General features: G+C 36.2%; 1 protein-coding gene across 1 annotated transcript; it reads left to right on the top strand.

The window, feature by feature from the left end:
• Positions 1–7,461: 7,461 nt before the first annotated feature.
• LOC112051319 (uncharacterized) lies at positions 7,462–20,803 on the top strand. The gene is made up of 3 exons (XM_024089918.2): positions 7,462–7,763; positions 16,660–16,920; positions 20,452–20,803. The coding sequence occupies exons 1-3, from the start codon at positions 7,721–7,723 to the stop codon at positions 20,481–20,483; spliced, it is 336 nt and encodes a 111-aa protein (XP_023945686.1). The 5' UTR covers positions 7,462–7,720; the 3' UTR covers positions 20,484–20,803.
• Positions 20,804–21,258: the final 455 nt, after the last annotated feature.

Raw genomic sequence — 21,258 nt, 5'->3', positions numbered from 1 at the left:
AACTATTTTTAGTATTTAGAAAACATCGAAAAATCTTGAACTATCGAGGATCTGGAGCCTTAAAACCTACTCCAACTGCTACCTCCCAAGCCATCACGGACCTTTTCTTTTTTTTTTTTATTCTTTACAAATTGGCCCTTGAATACAATCTCACCTGATGGTAAGTTATGATGCAGTCTAAGATGGAAGCGAGCTAACTTGTTAGGAGGAGGATGAAAATCCACACCCCTTTCGGTTTCTACACGGCATCGTACCGGAACGCTAAATCGCTTGGCGGTACGTGTTTGCCGGTAGGGTGGTAACTAGCCACGGTCGAAGCCTCCCACCAGCCAGACCTGGACCAATTAAGAAAATCTCAACTGCCCAGCCGGGGATCGAACCCAGTACCTCCGTTTTGTAAATCCACCGCGCATACCACTGCGCCAGGGAAGCCGTCAAAACCTTACTCCATTGTTGCGTACCCTACTTATTATGATAAAAGTATAACCTGGTGAACTTTCAGCTTTTATAGTACAACGAAGGTCTAGCCATGACAATCTCTTATCAAACAATCAAAAAAAATCAAAAAATCATTTATTTCAAGTAGGCTCAGTTTACAAGCACTTTTGACACGTCAGTTGACTATTTGTAAAGATTCTACCACCGGTTCGGAAGGCAGGTCCTGCTGAGAAGATACCGGCAAGAAACTCAACAGTTGCTCTTTTGAAAAAGTCATACAGTATTATAATTTACAATTGATAACAATTACTGTTTACATTTCTTATAGTTTTACTTCCTGTGTGAAGGTGGAAGCTGATCCAACGGCCTCCAAGCATCTTTATCATTAAGGAACTCATCAATGTTGTAGTACCCTCGACTAAGTAAATGTTTTTTAACACATTGCTTAAAGCTATGCATTGGCAGGTCCATCACAGTCTTGGGGATCTTATTATAGAAGAGTACACCCAAACCTACAAAAGATTTTTTTACTCTTTGGAGACGATGTGCAGAAATAACTAACTTATGCCCGTGTCTAGTAAGACGTGGGTTTAGATCTCCTTTTCGTTTGTACAAATTAATATTTTGTCTTACATATACTATACTGTTATATATATATATTGACAGGCTACTGTTAGTATACCTATTTCTTTAAACTTTTGACGAAGGGACTCGCGTGATTTTAATTGATATATTGCTCGAATTGCTCTTTTTTGAAGTACAAATATAGATTGTATATCGGCAGCCTTGCCCCACAATAAAATACCGTAAGATATTACGCTGTGAAAGTACGCAAAATAAATAAGCCTAGCTGTATCGACATCAGTAAACTGTCTTATTTTTCTCACGGCAAATGCCGCTGAGCTAAGTTTACCAGACAGTTTTTCTATATGAGCACCCCACTGAAGTTTACAATCCAAGGTCACTCCCAGGAAAACTGTGGAACTCTCCATTTCCAGTGTTTCACCATCGATCATTATAGATCATTATAGTTTTCTTGGCATTCAAAAGTATTTGCAGTGAACCAATGCGACACATGCGATATGGCACGGTTTACGTCGTCAGAGTTATCTTTATTTCTGTCGGACTTAAAAATTAAGGATGTATCATCAGCAAACAGTACAATCTCACATATGCCGCTGACATGGTATGGTAAATCGTTTATGTACACTAAAAATAGAAAAGGACCCAGAATTGAACCCTGTGGGACGCCCATTATGGTAGTGGAACCATGCGACTTTATATCATTTATGCATACCTTCTGTGTTCTATCACTGAGATAAGAGGCAATGAGATCGAGTGCAACATTTTTGATGCCATAGTGGCTTAACTTGAGTAGAAGGGTGTTATGGTCAACACAATCGAACGCCTTGGACAGATCACAGAACACACCAATAGCATTCTTAGAACTTTCCCATGCTTCATAAATATGTTTTAAAAGTTTAGCCCCTGCATCAGTTGTATTGCGACCTTTTGTAAAACCATACTGTTCAGGATGAAACAAGTTATTTAAATTAAAATGACATAAAAGTTGATTTAATATGATTTTTTCAAAGACCTTGCTAAGTGTTGGCAATATTGTAATCGGCCTATAATTATTAAGATCTGATTTGTCTCCTGATTTAAAAAGTGGTATCAATTTGCCATGCTTCATTAGGTTCGGAAAAATACCTAAGTCCACACATTCATTAAAAATAATAGCTAAGTGGGGAGCAATGATATCAATTATATTAGATATTACTTTCACTGACATGCCCCACAGATCTCCGGTTCTTTTTAATTTTAATAAATTGAAAGATTTTTTAATGTCTGATACAGTTATGTGGTGAAATTCAAAAAGAACGTTGCACTCTTTAACATTGCCTCTTAATAGTCTCTGGGCTTCCGTAGCAGACGAATCTAGTGAATCAGTTAACAAGATAGGAACATTCTGGAAAAAATCTTCAAAGGCATTAACAACCTCGATATCAGTGTTTACCTTTTTGTCATTGACAATTAATTCAAAACTCATATCCCGCGGTTTGATTTTTCCTGATTCTCTATTAATTATATTCCAGGTGGTTTGTATCTTGTTCTCAGACTCAATTATTTTCTGTTTGATGTGTAACGATTTCGCAAGAATACAAACACGTTTAAAAATCAATAATTGCTTAACTCTTGAAATTTTTGCCGATGTAATAAAACCTGTAAAATAAGTAGGTACAATACCTACTTTCGGGTCATAAACTCGTCACGTGGATCAAATTATTTTTCAAATGTTGATTTTAATAACATTTAATTTTTTATATGTCACGAATTGCAATTAGTAGTACTTAAGATGTATTATCCGTATTATTAATGTAATAGGTACATCAATTTGCCTTTATATTTCTTTTTATTATAAAGTTGATTTTAAGATAACAAAAAGGTTAACGTAATCATGAAAAATTATACCTATAGGTACTTTTTACTGCCACATTTTTCACATTAACTCGCATTTCTTCGGTCTTCACACTTATGAGAAAATAGTAAAACGGGTAGAAAGTGCCTCAATAAGCTTCGCCTTTGTTTATTATATATTTTTTTTAATTTGAGCAATAAAGTCTTAAAACTAACAAACAAAGGAAATGCGATATTTATGGGATAATCTAATAACACGCCACATTAAATATGAGTAATATTTATTACGTGGGTAATATAAATACCGCCAGCTATCGGATATCAAGCGTCAAGCATAGCAGGTAGTAAGTAACTAGTTATTAAAATAATTGAAATTAATTGTTCTTTATTACAATATTGAAAAATAGACAACGCCCCGCGGTTTCACCCGCGTAGTTACCATTCCCGTAAGAATAAGGGAATAAAATTTAGCCTATGACACTCACAAATAATGTGGCTTTCTATTAGTAATTAATAATTTTTAAAATCGGTTCAGTAGTTCTAGAGATTACTCCTTACAACACCACAATCCTCACCTCTTTATTACCCGACTGCAAGAAGGGTTATGTTTTTCGCGCGTATCTTGTATGTATGTATGTATGTATGTATGTATGTATGTATGTATGTATGTATGTATGTATGTAATATTCTTTATTACCTCATATCTTCCAAACCGCTGGACGGATTTACGTAATTAAGATATCATTAGATTTGTCTTAATAACCCAAGTGTTCTTAGATAGGTGAAATTAAAAAAAAAACAACAAGACGACTGTGAGACGCTATAGACTCGAGGTGAAAAAAAAAATATTTTTTTTACTATTGCAACATGGGTATCAAAATCAAGGGCTTTTTGTGAGGAATTCAAAATGGTACATCATAGCCATGTTAAAAAAAAACTATCATTAGAAAAACGTTATTTATTAATTGTCTATACAAAATACGCGAGGCGCATGACTATAAGGTGCAAGATTTATGAAGAGAAGTTATATAACACCTAAAAAATACTAAACTAAATATATTCATTATAAAAATCGGTCAAGTGCGAGTCAGATTCGCCTTTCTTTCTCGAGATCTTTTTGAATATTTACTTAACCTCGGTTGGACATAGGTATACATTATCGTACTTTGTAACATGTAACCAACAAATAAATCCGAAATTCACCATCTATCGTAACTAAAAAGGTGTGAAATAAATAAATTAATTAAACAAATAAAAAAACCCGACTGCATAAATTATACAAAAACTGAAAAGAAAAAAAACAAGCTCAGTCCAAAGGTGTAAAAAGCAATTAGAAAACAGTCGGGACCTGTAAAAAAATGTAGACGAAAATCATTCTATTCAATATAATAGGTCCCGACTGTTTTCTAATTGCTTTTTACACTTCTGGACTGAGCTTGTTTTTTTTCTTTTCAGTTTTTGTATAATTTATGCAGTCGGGTTTTTTTATTTGTTTAATTATTTTATTTATAAATATTGCTAGCCGCGTAGTTTCCGTTCCCGTAAGTGATAAAATATAGACCTATTACACTCACAAATAACGTGACTTTCTAGTAGTAAGAGTATTTTTAAGATTGGTTCTGTAGATCCAGAGATATATCCAGTAAACATAGATACCCCCTACTTTACCATATACTTTACCTCTGTAGAATACTAGCTGACGCCGCGCGGTATCACCCGCGTGGTTCCTGCTCCCGTAAGAATACGGGGATAATATATAGCCTATAACCTACCTCGATAAATGTGCTATCTAACACTGAAAGAAGTTTTCACATCGGACCAATAGTTCCTGAGATTAGCGCGTTCAACCAAACAAACAACTCTTCAGCTTTAAAATATTAGTATAGATTAGTAAGTGTATATGTAGATACTAATTAGTTTAAGTATAAATGAATCACGTATCTGTATGGTACGCTAACTGTCTCGTTGATGAAGCGGTTAGCCTAAGTTTCTCGGATCTGGAAGTCCTTTATTCGAAGGAAGGGATTTAAAATATTTTATTTAAAGTTTTTTATTTAAAAAAAAAAGAATCAAACAATTATGACTCTAAAGCCCACCAATTCAAAATGTAAATTAAAAAAAAACACAAAAGCAAATAACAAACAAGCCTACAACAAAAGTTTAACGTCTCATACAAGTCCTAACTCACGCTAACGAAGTGTTTTAGCTCCCGAGCTATATAAACCACGCGCGTCGTTTACACGTCGGGAGTCCGTTTCTACACAGTAAGGCAGTCGTTGCGGAGGGCTGCTCTAAGCTCCGCTCCCGTAGTCTAGTAGTGTGGTGAACTACCCATGACACGGCGAACCGTTCCACGGAACGCGATTGATGCCACGTTTACTGAGATGATTACTCATAAACAGTCCGCTCGTCCCTTGAGGCGCCATGATTAGGTTAAATCCTGACACCACTGATGTAGAAAATTTGACTTCCTTTTGCTATTTATATAAACAAGTATTAGCTATTATTATAAAGAGGAAAAATGTTATTTTTTAATTTTTTCAATAATGGAAATCTACATTGTTAGCGAGTAACATTGGTTATATTTCATGCCCACACTCACACGTGCACCTGGTTTAATAATAAAACTAATATAGATTTAAAAAGGAAAGATTGTTTAAAATATCAATTAATTCATTCAACAATGGAAAGCTACTTTATCGGGGCGTAACAGCTATATTTTATCCCCATATTCTCACGGTAACGGGAACTGAACCGCGAGGCGTTGGCTAGTTATTAATCTTCATACCTACGTGATGGTAAATGAGAATGGTCATCATGGAATCTCGATAACCGCTTGACGTACAAAGATGAAATTTAGCAGGGAGGTAATTTATAGTTAGTAATTAACCGCTAAGAACTGATTTTGCGATAGGGCCGGATTAAAGAGGTCTAATGGCGGATGAAGTCGCGGGCGCTCGCTAGTACGTCACAGTCGTACCACAAAGTAGGGATGTTCGATATTCATCGATGTTTAACTATAAAACATCGATGAATATCGAACATCGATCGGGTTGACTTCGATATCATCTAAACATCGATGTTACCTGAATAAAATATAAATACGTCAATTATTCTTTTGGGCGCGGTCTAGCGTGCAGTAGGTGTACTAGCTTCAACTAAATATTGCATAGTCATTAGCAGATGCCGTGATAGCCCAGTGGATATGGCCTCTGTCTCCGATTCCGGAGGGTGTGGGTTCGAATCCGATCCGGGGCATGCACCTCCAACTTTACAGTTGTGTGTATTTTAAGAAATTAAATATCACGTGTCTCAATCGGTGAAGGAAAACATCGTGAGGAAACCTGTATACCAGAGAATTATCTTAATTATCTGCGTGTGTGAAGTCTGCCAATCCGCATTGGGCCAGCGTGGTGGACTATTGGCCTTATCCCTCTCATTCTAAGAGGAGACTCGAGCTCAGCAGTGAGCCGAATATGGTTGATAACGAAGACGAATGAAATATTAGGCGTGCAATTGCAATTTCCTACAAGTCTTAACTCACGCTAACGAAGTGTTTTAGTCACCAAAAATAATGTTTAACAATAACTGGTTTAATAATAAAACTAATAAAGATTTAAAGAGGAAAGATTGTTTAAAAAATTCATTCAACAATGGAAAGCTACATTATCAGGGAGTAACAGCTATATTTTATCCCCATATTCTCACGGTAACGGGAACTACAAGGGTGAAACCGCGAGGCGTTGGCTAGTTATTAATCTTCATACCTACATGTATATAAATGCGAAAGGCCATTCATCACGAAATCTCGAAAACAACGCTTGACTGGCTTGACGTACAAAGATAAAATTTAGCAGTGAGGTAGTTTATAGTTAGTAGTTAACCGCTAAGTACGGATTTTGCGATAGGGCCGGATTAAAGAGGTCTAAGGGCGGGTGAAGTCGCGGGCGCCGGCTAGTATAATATGTCACAGTCGTACCACAAAGTAGGGATGCACGATATTCATCGATGTTTAACTATAAAACATCGATGTTTTAACATCGATGGGTTGACTACGATATCATCGAAACATCGATGTTACCTGAATAAAATATCGATACGTCAATTATTCTTTTGGGCGCAGATGATTATAAAGTTTTTTTTACAATGTTCCCTAAAAAATACTGGAAATGTTAATTTTTTCTTATTATTTTTGTGATTTCTAGATGTCTCAGTAAGAGTGGATTTATCTAATAATTAAAACTTTTCATAAATATAATACACAGTTTTATTTGTTTCCAAAAACATCGATGTTTTTGAAATATCGATGTCTTTCGATCGATATTTATTGAACATCGATTCTTTCTTTTTTTCTTCGAACACTTTTGATTCGATGTTAACATCGATGTTTTTCTAATATCGATCATCCCTACCACAAAGAAAATTAATACGTCGGATGATCCGCACTTAATAATACTTATTAAATGATTTATCTACCTACGGTGCAAAAGAGCGTTTGCTGACGCTGTACCAAAGGCGCTCTTATCTCGCCCTCCGGCCGTGGCAAAGGTTATCACGACTACAGCGCATCCATCCCCCCTTCCGTCCACTGCTAGCGCGCCCACAGCGGTGCAGTCAACCGATAACTTCCAAACAATCAACATTAAACGCATCTAATACAACAAAATCAACGCAACATACAACTTAAAAAAAAAATTTGTAAATTTCGTACAGAAATTTTCATCATTGTAATCGAAGCTGATTTCTTTTGAGAATTTTTCCTTGCTAATTGATTTATTTGAAGAGTTTCATAAAAGAATTATAATTAATTCGATTGTGGGTGCATAGACCGCGTGTTTTTTGCTTTGAAGATATTCAAGTGGAAATGTTAAGCTGGAGGGTTTTGATCTGCGTAATTACTATTACAGGTTAGTGACGCAATTGATTTTTTAATCCATAATAAGTGTCTGTCTGTGACATCGTAGCTTCTAAAATAATGGATCGACTTTGATGCGGGTTTTTATTTGAAAGCTGACTCACGTCAAGATTACACTTACCATCAGGTGAGATTGTAGTCAAGGGCTAACTTGTAAAGAATTAAAAAAGATCACTCTTTTTTTAATTCTTTACAAGTTAGCCCTTGACTACAATCTCACCTGATGGTAAGTGATGATCTATGATCTATGAATCTAATCACGGCCGAAACCTACCACCGACCAGACCTGTACCAATTAAGAACCTCAATCGGCCCAACCTGGGATCGAGTCCAGCAGGGTTATTATGTAACTCGGTGTACCATTGAAATAACAAGTCACTATCTACGTGTTTTCCATCGTATTTTCGTAATTGTGATCATCTAGCATATTTATTTCAAATAAAAATTTACATCAAATGCCTGTGATTTTTTGTTTTACGATCATCTAACATGATTATTTCAACGAAAATACGTAAATATCGGTTTTTATTTAAAATAATCTTATTAATTGCTACTACCACCTCAATATTACTGCCACTTTACGTAAAATGAAGATACTTATATCATTTCGTTGAAAATTATACGAAGGAAGGCTTTAAGTAAGTGATGGATTTGAGTAACGTTAGATAGTATTCGGGCATATATTTTGACTCTGTAATGATCACTATCAGATGATAACGATAACGACCGACTGGCCTATTCATTATTTCGGTGTGTAATATCAACCTATTACAATAAACATCAAACCAATTCAGATATATCATCTACCTACTGTATGATATCTACCAGTTGGCATCGGATGACATTTATTACATAGAATCTTAATCTTAATTAAATGCGAAAGGTCGTACATTACGAAATCTCAAAACAGCTTGACGAACAAAGATGAAAATTGTATTTCAAAGATGAAAATTATAGATAGTAGAGGTCCACTGAGAACGGGTTATGCGAGAGGGCTGGATTAAGGAGATCTAATGGCGGACGAAGTCGCGAGCGAGTGTAACACTAACAAGTTCCCAGCTACAGGCTGTTACTTATATACCCTGTAAGAAGGAAAATCAAAATATTTCATAACGCAACATTAGAGAAACTAAAGCCTACTAAAAACACCTACTTAATCGAGTATAATTTCCTGAAGCTTCAGGCTATATAGTATAGTTGTAGATAGAAAGTTTCATTAATAAAATACAGTCACTAATATTTGTATAACAATAGCCAATCATCTTGACTTTAACATAATTAAATTTAATAATATTTTATGTCAAGTGGAGGTATTAGTGTAGTCTTTTGTAATTTGTACTTATTTAATTTATTTATTTACCAGTAATTTGTGCAAAAAACAGGTTAATGCTAACGATTTACCATTTACAATTTACTATGTTTCTGTGTGTCTTTTTCATTGATCGTTACACTATCTTGATTAAGAAATACAGACATGACAAACCAATTGTCCTTGGAATATTCAAATTTTCTTGAAAAAACTGCATATTTAACTAAGATTTTAATTAATTTCATCATTGACGTCATTAAAACACCATCCGATAAAGCATGGTTAGAAAGGGGTCAAATAACACGCAGTTCGAACTGTGAACGATACTTAGTTGACCTCGTGTATACGATATTAGATAAAGTTTTCACAGTCATAATCGAGATAAGTGTTATCAAACTAAATAGCAAACACAAGCTAACTGCCAGCAGCTGCGACGATCAGACCGATTGGCGACTTGATCTTAGGGTTATCGTCAAAGCACGATCGTAACATAGTTATAGGGTTTGAACAAAATTATGGAATATTTCTCTTACTTAATTTATCAAAGTTAGTTAGGTATCTTAAGTCACTCAGCGGGCGATGGAGCGAGCTATGCTTAGAGTTTCTTTGCATGATCGAATCAGAAATGAAGAGATCCGCAGAAGAATAAAAGTCACTGACATAGCTCAGCGAATCGCAAAGCTGAATGGTTTGTTGACCTCTCAATAGGTGGACCGAGGTCATCAAGAGGATTGCAGGGAGCCGCTGGATGATCGCAGCTTGAGACTATTTTGCTTGAAAGTCCATACAAGAGGCCTATGTCCAGCTATGGACATCCATCGGCTGTTAATGATAATAATGTTGATGGTGAACTTATCTAAATACTTGGAGTCACAAAATAAACAAGCCAATTACATTTGCATATAATCAAATAAAGTTGCTTGCCTGTAGTTACACGGGCTACCTTAAGATCCGAACGCAGCAATGTTTGTTAGCGGTATAGAGGTAGTATATACCATTTCTACGGACAAGTTCTCTACTACTACTAGGTATCTCATATCTGGTTAGTCATCATCATATCTTTGACCTTATTCCACTAAAGTGAGGTCGTCAAAATATCTCAATCTTTTCCACACGCTTCTATCGTTTGTCATCTTTTACTACACACATAACCCTTTTCACACACACCAACCATACCTTCTTTGGCATTCCTCTCCTCTTGTGCCCTTCCAACGCCATAAAATATTTGACCTAGTATGTAATGAGCACGCCAGGATCACAGTAGTTTGATAATAATTAAATAACTACTAAGCACAGAGATCGTGTGAACCGCGTGATATCAAATTCCCAGAGCGGTTGAGTCAGTCGAGGAAGCGATATGCGATGGATGTCTTTCGAAGAACCACTGCCCACGGCTGCTGATAAAGCATTTAGGGTTGAGCTCGATTATAATACATAATAATATTTAATTAACCTCAATGTTTTTTTTATTGAGAAAGAATGCAACAAGGATCTTAAGCTAAGTTATCCTAATAACTATACAAATCATGCCCACATGGAATAGTTTTTGGCACTGCGACTCCATGGCCCAAGGGGTATCTACGACAAAGAGAACAAATATGTAACTCTTAATCAGAGGATTAGCACATTGTATATTTGTGTTAAATACCAGTTTCAGCTTTTTCTGCTGCAGCACCGGGTTTTGATTTAAAACCAATGAAGTTAAGATGTTTAAAGTTGATTTATATAAAATAAAGTAAAAATAAGAAATTAAATCATTTTATTTCAGGCCAGAGACCCATATACAAAATATACATTGATACAAGTGCAACAGAAAAGCAAACCAAAATTAAACCAAAAGTCTGAATTAAAATAAGAATTCAGAAACACAAAATATGAAAAAAATTAAAAATTACGAATCCAAATCATATACCATTTTCAATTACAATTTTTAACTATACTATTTTAATAAACACTTACTTGTGAACCGACAAGAAATTACACTTAATGAAACGGTTTAGAAATAATTAGGACAATCTTGATCAATAGGTCCATATAACTGTAAATTATTCAATCAGTTAATTTTCCACAAATTATTATATAAAAAAGATAAAAATACTATTATCAAAGTAATAATATCGTAAATTACTATAACAACAAACAACAAAACTAAAATAATCTAAATTGAATCATCAAATCAGAATCATTATTAAAGGTTTAATTAAATGGTTTTTATGTGACATTCTAGTTAGATAACTATAGTAAAAAATAGTAAATATTGATCTTTTGATAGATCACAAAAACTCTGATTGTTACAAAATATATACAATTATCTGTAGTATTTATTGAGCATTGATAATAAGTTGTATCAAAACCGTTAATGATGCGGGTGGTCTGACCTAGTGAAGATCAAACGATATCAAACTACGAAACCAAGAGCAATTAATTATTATTTGTATAGTTAAATATTTGTATAGTATTTTATATTCAATGCTGCATTGAGTGATTTCTATTCAGTAGCACACATAATATCATTAAACTTAATGAGCAAACCCACTACTGATTTTGTTATTCATAATATTCTCTGTATAAATTGTATTAGAGATTTAGACAAAACATAATTAGTACCAATGTTCATCATAAACAAAGTTGGTGAAATGCACTTTTAAAGTATTCTAAAAATGAATAACAATATAACAGCTACTTTTATTCAACCTCATAGATATGATCACAAACTATTGAAAACAACTACATCCTACGTTAAAATCAAAGCATTTTATAATAATGATCGATATACGCACCAAATCAACCAGTTTATAGAGAAGAAAAATATAGACTATGTTACAAAGTTAACATAAATAAAGACCAGGATAATGTAAATGAATAAGTTAAGTTTGTAAATATCCACCGTTACTCGTTTAAATAATAGCTCGTAAAATCTGGGTTAAAGTAATAAAGAGATCCTGGTTGAACACTAGGTCAAAAGAAGTCTTAATGAGTCGATATTAATGCGTAAAACGATATAATCATTGTTTACAATGCAACTGATATCAATGTTTTGAAACTTGTCGATGAGATCACAGGAAAAGTTTAGGAAAATAAACAATATTGATAAGATTACGAAGGGTCAAACGGAGTCGCATAGTAATCTGGGACCTCAACAAAACAATGGAATAAAACACACAAATAAGGTCATGTTTACTTAGTAGAAATGGTGATGTCACCATGTAGAAACTAGACACCCTACATAATGAAAAGAGGTCGTTTAAAGTTGGCAAAGGCAAAAGAAATATACATCTGATTTATTATTGAACCTTCAAATGAAAAAGTGTAGTGACGAATGTTTGTGATTAGGTATAGCTCACTTATTTGATTTGTTACTAAGCAATTTTGCCGCAATTGAAAAGAAATTGAAATTGGAACAATATCTACAAAACGATGAAAATTCCTATTTTATTCGATTCAGTGGTTTACCATGGGTCATGTACATAATGATCATCTACCATGTATTCATTGTATTGATCTTTAAAACAATATCTATACTAATCTATCTATACTATAATAAAAGAGTAGAAATCGAGTGTCTGTACTTTGCCCAAATTTAACTAAAATCAAGTTAGGGCGATTAGAAATGAGCAATAGAATACAAAAATATTTTTTTTAATTTTCTTGTCTGTCTGTCTGTCTGTCCTTCTGTCTGTATGTTCGCGCTATTCTCTGGTTCTACTGAACGGATTTTGATGTGGTTTTCACAAATAGATTAAGCAAAGTTCAGGGCAACATATAGGCTTCGTTTCATTAAGATCGGACAGATAGAAAAAAAGTTATCTTGAAAAAACCGGATTGCTCAAATTGATTCGCAGGCGTTATTTGGAGAAACGAGTTTTTCACTAAAACTGTGTAAAATCGATATTGAGGCACATATTCTATACTCAACTGACCAATTTGTTTGTTTATTTGATTGAACGCGCCAAGCTAATCATAGGAACTACTTGAAAGTTCAGGTTAAATTGGATGATTCTTTTTGTGTTTAAATAGTCACATTATCTGCTTTTTATCGTAAAATGGTACGCAAGTTTTATTATCTATTCTATTTTATTATCTATTCTATATTGTATTCTTCTATATCTATACTATAATAAATCTATCTATATCTATATATCTATATTCTATATTCTATAATTCTATATTCTATATCTATATCTATATCTATATCTATATCTATATCTATATTCTATATTCTATATCTTCTATCTTCTATCTTCTATCTATATCTTCTATCTATCTATCTTCTATACTATAATAAAAGAGTAGAAATCGAGTGTCTGTACTTTGCCCAAATTTAACTAAAATCAAGTTAGGGCGATTAGAAATGAGCAATAGAATACAAAAATATTTTTTTTAATTTTCTTGTCTGTCTGTCTGTCTGTCTGTCTGTCCTTCTGTCTGTATGTTCGCGCTATTCTCTGGTTCTACTGAACGGATTTTGATGTGGTTTTCACAAATAGATTAAGCAAAGTTCAGGGCAACATATAGGCTTCGTTTCATTAAGATCGGACAGATAGAAAAAAAGTTATCTTGAAAAAACCGGATTGCTCAAATTGATTCGCAGGCGTTATTTGGAGAAACGAGTTTTTCACTAAAACTGTGTAAAATCGATATTGAGGCACATATTCTATACTCAACTGACCAATTTGTTTGTTTATTTGATTGAACGCGCCAAGCTAATCATAGGAACTACTTGAAAGTTCAGGTTCAAATTGGATGATTCTTTTTGTGTTTAAATAGTCACATTATCTGCTTTTTATCGTAAAATGGTACGCAAGTTTTATTATCTATTCTATTTTATTATCTATTCTATATTCTATATTGTATTCTTCTATATCTATACTATAATAAATCTATCTATACTATAATAAAAGAGTAGAAACGAGTGTCTGTACTTTGCCCAAATTTAGCTAAAATCAAGTTAGGGAGATTAGAAATGAGCAATAGAATACAAAAATATTTATTTAATTTTCTTGTCTGTCTGTCCTTCTGTCCGTATGTTCGCGCTATTCTCTGGTTCTACTGAACGGATTTTGATGCGGTTTTCACAAATAGATTAAGCAAAGTTCAGGGCAAGGGCTACTTATTAGATTGACCTAAAAGGAGATCATTCATTTTGGGCCTTTATGAAAGTGCCGGCCAACAAACAAAAATAGCACGAATTTGGCGCAATAGCTAATCTATACTTCTGTCAAATTCTGTACATAGATGATATTTTAAAATTTTTTATTAGAGGGCATTATACAATCGATACAAAATATTTATTTCGATTTCTTGTCTGTCTGTCTGTCCGTATTTTTTGTTGACCGGGCATCACGCTGAAACTACTGAATGAATTCAACTGAAACTTAGCACGGTATGAGAATATAATACGGAGCGAGATAAAGTATACTTTTATAACGAAAATAAAATCTGAAGGCGGTGAAATAGGGGTTAAAAGTTTGTATGAAAAGTCCTCCTTTTTTCCTGGTCGCGCGCACTGTATTGTAGCCGGCCTTCGGCCGGGAGTTTATGGTACAGCCTTCGACCGTGACTACGGCTGGGTATTTTACCCAAGCAAAAAAGAAGCGCGGCCTTCGGCCGGGGGTTTGTGATGTGGCCTCTGATCGTGGCTACGGCTGGGCATTTTACCGATGCACAAAAAACGGAATACGTGGCCTTCGGCCGCGCACTTTACTGTGCAGCGGCCTTCGGCGGAGGTTTGTGATGTGGCCTCTGATCGTGGCTACGGCTGGGCATTTTACCGATGCACAAAAAACGGAACGCGCGGCCTTCGGCCGCGCACGTTATTGTACACCGGCCTTCGGCCGGGGGTTTGTGATGTGGCCTTTGATTGTGGCTACGGCTGGGTATTTTACCCAAGCACAAAAAACGGAACGCGCGGCCTTCGGCCGCGCACTTTACTGTACACCGGGCTTCGGCCGGGGGTTTGTGATGTGGCCTCTGATCGTGGCTACGGCTGGGCATTTTACCGATGCACAAATAACGGAACGCGCGGCCTTCGGCCGCGCACTTTATTGTACACCGGCCTTCGGCCGGGGGTTTGTGATATGGCCTCTGATCGTGGCTATGGCTGGGTATTTTACCGATGCACAAAAAACGGAACGCGCGGCCTTTGGCCGCGTACCTTATTGTACACCGGCCTTCGGCCGGGGGTTTGTAATATGGCCTCCGACCGTGGCTAAGGCTGGGCATTTTACCCAAGCACAAAAAACTTCGGCCGGAGGCTTATGATGGGACTACCGACCGTGGTTACGGCTGGGCATTTTACCCAAGCAAAAAAAACGCGCACTTTATTGTATAGGGGTTATGATTTTGTATTTTTCATATATAAAAAAATCGAAAATGTTAATAGAAGGGGCGAAGGGTTCGAAAATGTACATCGAATTTCACGCGGACGAAGTCGCGGGCATCTGCTAGTATTATATAAATTAATAATATTAATATTATAATTATATAATATAAAGCTGAAGAGTTTATTTGTTTGTTTGGTTTAACGCGCTAAGCTCAGGAACTGATCCGATTTGTAAGTAAATTGTAGTAAATGGGTTATCTAATACTAAAAGTTCTTTTAGTATTAGATAACCCATTCGTCGAGGAAGGCTATAGGCTATATAATATCCCTGTATTCTTACGGAAACGGGAACCACGGGGGTAAAACGCGTTGTCAGCTAGTTCTGTATACAGACCCTTCCAAAAAAGAGTTGATAAATAGTTTGCCCCAGTACTGCAGTATGCGTCAATGTTTACAAGTTACAATCATCAGAGAATCCAATAACATATATGCGGTCTTATTACATTAGTTATCATTTTATCAAGTTTTGACCTGATTAGAAATAATACCTATCTACTAATATCATCTTCATCATCTTCAGCCAATGGACGCCCACTGTAGACCTTTTGTAGGGGCACATCACGAAACTGAGCCGCCTACATCCAGTGAATCCCTGCGACTCGCTTGATGTCGTCAGTCCACCTGGTCTACCAAAACTCAAATTTAAAAAAAATATTACATTCCGTTTAGATGTTCAGACATCGTTTCGATTATTATTTTCACACATCTGTAAAAGTGGCATTGCTTCTTGATTTTTTGCTGCTTAACTCATGCTTTGACGGCCTCTCTGTCGCAGTAGGTAGTGTTGTCTTCAACAGGAAGGTCTTGGGTTGGATTCCCAGTTTAGGATTTTATATTTTCTTATATGTAACATTTCCGAGCCGTGATAGCCTAGTGGATACGACCTCTGCCTCCGATTCCGGAGGGTGTGGTTTCGAATCCGGTCCGGGGACAACCTTCTGCACCTTCAACTTTTCAGTTGTGTGCATTTTAAGAAATTAAATATGACGTGTCTCAAACGGTGAAGGAAAAACATAGTGAGGTAACCTGCATACCTGAGAATTTTCTTAATTCGCTGCGTGTGTGAAATCCACGTTAGGCCAGCGTGGTGGACTATTGGTCTAACCCCTCTCATTCTGAGAGGAGACTCGAGCTCAGCAGTGAGCCGAATATGGGTTGAATATGGGTTGTTGAATGATGATGATGAATACATTTCAGCATTGCACGAGAGCCAGTCGGCGCGTCTACCGTTCTTACGACCAGCGCACATCGGTGAGACCAATGGGGTAGCAGACGGAGGCACGGAGATGAGGGAAGTGAACCTGGGCCGCGTGAGGGAGGGTGTACCTCCCCCCCTGTGCGCCGGCAGGTGTGCAGCGCCCCCCGCCGGCCCTGTGTGCGCGTTTGATGCCACGGGGACAGCTAGAACCTTTGCTACGCTCTGCGAACTTGAAGCTGTGTCGTGTCGTGAAAGCACTTGTAAGTATCCCTCTCGTTAATTCTACTATATAAAAATAAGTCGGGTTTTCCTTCCTGACGCTATAAATCCAGAACGCACGAACCGATTTCCACGGTTTTGCATTCTTGGAAAGGTCTCGGGCTCCGTGAGGTTTATAGCAAAAAAAATTCAGGAAAAGGTCGGGGTAGGGTAGGGTAGGGATAGGGCAGGGGTAGGGTAGGGTAGGGATAGGGTAGGGGTAGTTGAAAGTGTTCATCGAGTTTCACGCGGACGAAATTGCGGGAAATCGCTGGTTATTAATAAATAAACACAAGGTAACTGCTTTAAACTGTTAAAGAGTTCCCAAGTGTGTATTTCGACTCCATCATCAGATCGACTCCAGACCTTCATTGAATTGTAGTGCTTTGAATTGCTTTATTGGAAAAATATTGAACACTATAGTTGCCCTTACGATTTTTGAAAGTTCCCCTTGATTTCTGATCATCAGATCCTGACATGATGACAATGGGACCATTCCGGGAGTATACCCTTTAAACAAAAAAATAATTATTCAAATCGGTTCAGACATCTTCGAGTAATCGAGTAACACAAAAAAAATTGTGTGTATCACAAAAAAAAAAACGTAGACTCGAATTCTCCTCTCCTCCTCCTTTTTTTGAACTCGGTTAATAATATCGTTGGCACATAATTATTCGTTGATGCTTATTAGGGGAAAAACGCTTGTGTACGTATTAAGTAAATAAAATTCGCTACGTGCCGTATGTCGCATATTATTTAGTTTGTTCCTATTAAATCACTGACAAAGCACTGACGGACAGTGCAACATTATGCGCAAATGCAACTGCACTCAGCATTCTACTGGCATACTTACGTATTTGCATCTGCCATGATATGTCAGCGATATCATTTAAAACTACCTAGGTATGGACTTAAATATAAATGTTGTAATTCAATAAGCAAAATAATTTTAAATATTTTAAATACCTTTTTAAAGAACCTTCGACTGGCATGTCAGCCACTGACGATCAAGTAAGCTCACAGGCCTACAGCGCATGTGCATGTGGGTGACATCATGCCGATCGCGGCCAACACACGATCAGTTTTATCGGCTGTCAAACCGTGCACCCATGCGAGCTTACTTGATCGTCAGAGGATGACATTTTAAGAGTATTTAACACTAGCCGACGCCCCGCAGTTGCACCCGCTTAGTTCATGTTCTAAAATCGGTTCAGTAGATACAGAGATTAATCCCTATACAATACCACAAACTTTACCTCTTAATTTAATATTAGAATAGACTAGTCATATTTTCTCGTGGGAAGAGATCTTCAGAAGGGAGTTGGAGCTTACCACCACGCTGCTTCAATGCGCAATGGCGGGCCTATCAGATGTTAATGGTAACGAACGGCACCTATGGCTTAACCTGCTTTTCGCGGCATGGTTCTGTACAACACCAACATCCCAACTCCTGGCTGCTACTGCAAATTGTCAGAAGAGAAAAGACCTTAACATTAAACCTAACCCGGACTTGACCCCAGACCCTCGCGACCTGCAAGACTATGTGGCTAACCACACCACTGAGTTATACAAGAGTGCTTAGTTGCAATTAATATGACTGTAACTTTAACCAACAATAGGGATGATGACAGATATTTAAATTGTATATAAATCAAAAGTATACTAATAGTAAAGCAATTTTGTAAAAGGAACAGGATATCTGCGGTCATTACTTTCGGAGCTACAGGGATTTAAAGAGTCAGATTTGCGGCGCTGCCGCAGATCCCTGAAAAACGCCCCATACAAAATGGCACGAACTAATGACGTCGTAGGCAATGTAATAGGCAATGTAATGATCGTTAGATTTGTATGTGCGTTCAAACAAAATTAGTAATATCTTTGTTAATTGTGCATTTATGTTTATAGTTCATATATTAAAAAATGTCACATTTAATGTAAAGAAGCTAAAACTGTATGAATTTTCATCTAATTACGATAAAATATTTTTAATAGATTTTGAAATTTTATAATCTCATTTATTTTGCAAATATCCAGACAATCTTTGCTTTTTATGTATAAATTAGTTAACATTGACCCTATTTACCCGAATGTATCATAAAAATCAATATATTCAAACCTAGTCATCATCCCCATTCTTTAGACGGAAAAACAGTTAAGGGGCCGTTTAAGTAATACGTAAACTGATTTATCACAATTATTTAATACCACCCCCCTTCCCCTCCCCTCTCCTTAGCCATAGTACTAGGTAGTACTTTCCCTTGGCTCTGCCATAAAGAGCCCTAATAATAATATTTAGCGTAAGTATGACAACAAGTCAATCAGGCAAAACTAATTAAACATGCAATCTATTCCGAAAATAGCTCTGTATTTCCTATACAAATCAATTACATTATCAGAGTCCTTAAATAGCACATAATGAATTATGATACGGTATTATTAGAAGCCTACACAATCTCAGTTTATTTTAAGAGCATGCGACTATAATAGGAGTAAGTAATTGCAATGCCCTATTGATAACGCACCTAAATATAATAATTATGCGTATTGATAAAGACAAGTCCAGAAATAGGGAGTTTATTTTTACTTTACCAACCCACGATGACAATGTAAAGGGGATGAAAAATATATATTTAATTATGTGATTAAATATACAGGGTGCTCGGGAGTATTTCCCATAACGATGGATGGATGTTGTCGAATCCACTTATAAGAGCCGAACTGCATAACTAATATTTTTTTAACTAAAAAATATTTTTTTTTATGTTTTCATACAATATTTCAAATAATTCCGACTATCCATGTAAGAAACGCCTTTATTTATCCTTGCATTTTAAAATATGCAATACTTGGCTACGTCATAATTATATAGATGTGTATAGGGAACATATTTTAAGATCTATTTACAAAAGAAATATTATTTACCCCGAAAATATTAATTTTAGTACACATGTTCTTTGTACATTTTTAATTAATTTTCGGTAAAGAGTAACCTCAGAGTTGTGGGAAATACTCCCCAGCACCCTGTATATCCACGTGTTTGTATTGTAACTTAGTCTGGTATGACAAAGTGCTGACATGACCAGTCAATAATGACAGGCGTCCACAAATCCGCACTGTACGTATCGGATACATCGCATTAAACGGAATTTTAATTTTACGGTAGATTTGTGCGATCAGTACGATGCGGATCAGTAGACGCACTTGTATGTTTTTCTATACAAAGAATATTACGATCCGTTTGATGCGATGCGTCTGATAATTACGATGCGGATCGTGGACGCCTACCTGCCTCGTTGGTCCAATGGTTAGCTTATAGGCCTTCGTAGGATGGTTCGTGGGTTCCTAGTATTTCTCAATTCTATCCTTTGAATTTTTTTCTTCCCAGAAATATAAATAGAGACGTAATTTTCAGTCACATTTTAGTTTAGTACGTCTCAAACACCACACTAGCACAGTGAGAATGTGAAGGTGAGGTGCCAAAAAAAAGTATATACAGACCTTTCTTTAAAAAATGTTTTTTTTTTTATTTTCAGATTACGCCATCACGAGCCTCGGGGAATGTTGACCAGTCTGGATAAAAGTTTATTGAAAATTTTCTTTTTATTTTTAAAAGTGACGAGTTTTTAGTTAATGTATCTCTATTTTCATATACGATGCAGTATCTCGTTTTTTTTAGTTAAAAATATGAAGTTCCTCCCCAAAATCTTTAGGGTAAATTTTTCCAAATTGAAAGTAAGTCATTTAAGGGTAATATTTTTGTGCTTAGTATTAAAGTATGACGTAGATTAAGCTTATTTCTATTTATTGTACAAAGTACGTGTTACTTGCCTACGTTTGCAATATCTTTGTCAACTTTTTCAAAGTTCAATAAAGTATGTGAGCTTATCTTTGTATTCATTATCTGAATGTATTCGTTAACCACTGTACATAGGCCTTTCCTAGCAGTGGCGTAGCAAGGTGTTTGCGAAGTGGGCAGTTACCTACGGCCTCGGACCCAAAGAGACCTCGTAAAACCACAAGGTCCCGCTCGACCACGCGAGGCCTCTACAACACCACTAAGTTTAACCACTTTATATTATTAGTATAGATGATACTCTTTCAGCATATTTCTCTTTCTTCCACTGCCATTCTCGTTTCTTTAAGGTATCCACAAACAAAAAACCATCAAATTCGGACAAATGAGAACCTGCTCTACTTTTTCGTCGGTTCAAAAAGGGGCCTCGCAGATGGGTCTTTGCCCTCGCCTAGATTTGTACACGCTACGCCAATGTTTCCTAGGATCGTACTTTGGAAATAATAATTAAACAAGAGCATATAGTTCGAAAAGCCGATGGACGTTG

This window comes from Bicyclus anynana, chromosome 13 (assembly GCF_947172395.1).
Source record: "Bicyclus anynana chromosome 13, ilBicAnyn1.1, whole genome shotgun sequence".
Classification (NCBI taxonomy): Eukaryota; Metazoa; Arthropoda; class Insecta; order Lepidoptera; family Nymphalidae; genus Bicyclus; species Bicyclus anynana.
This window is presented reverse-complemented; position numbering and strand designations above follow the sequence as displayed.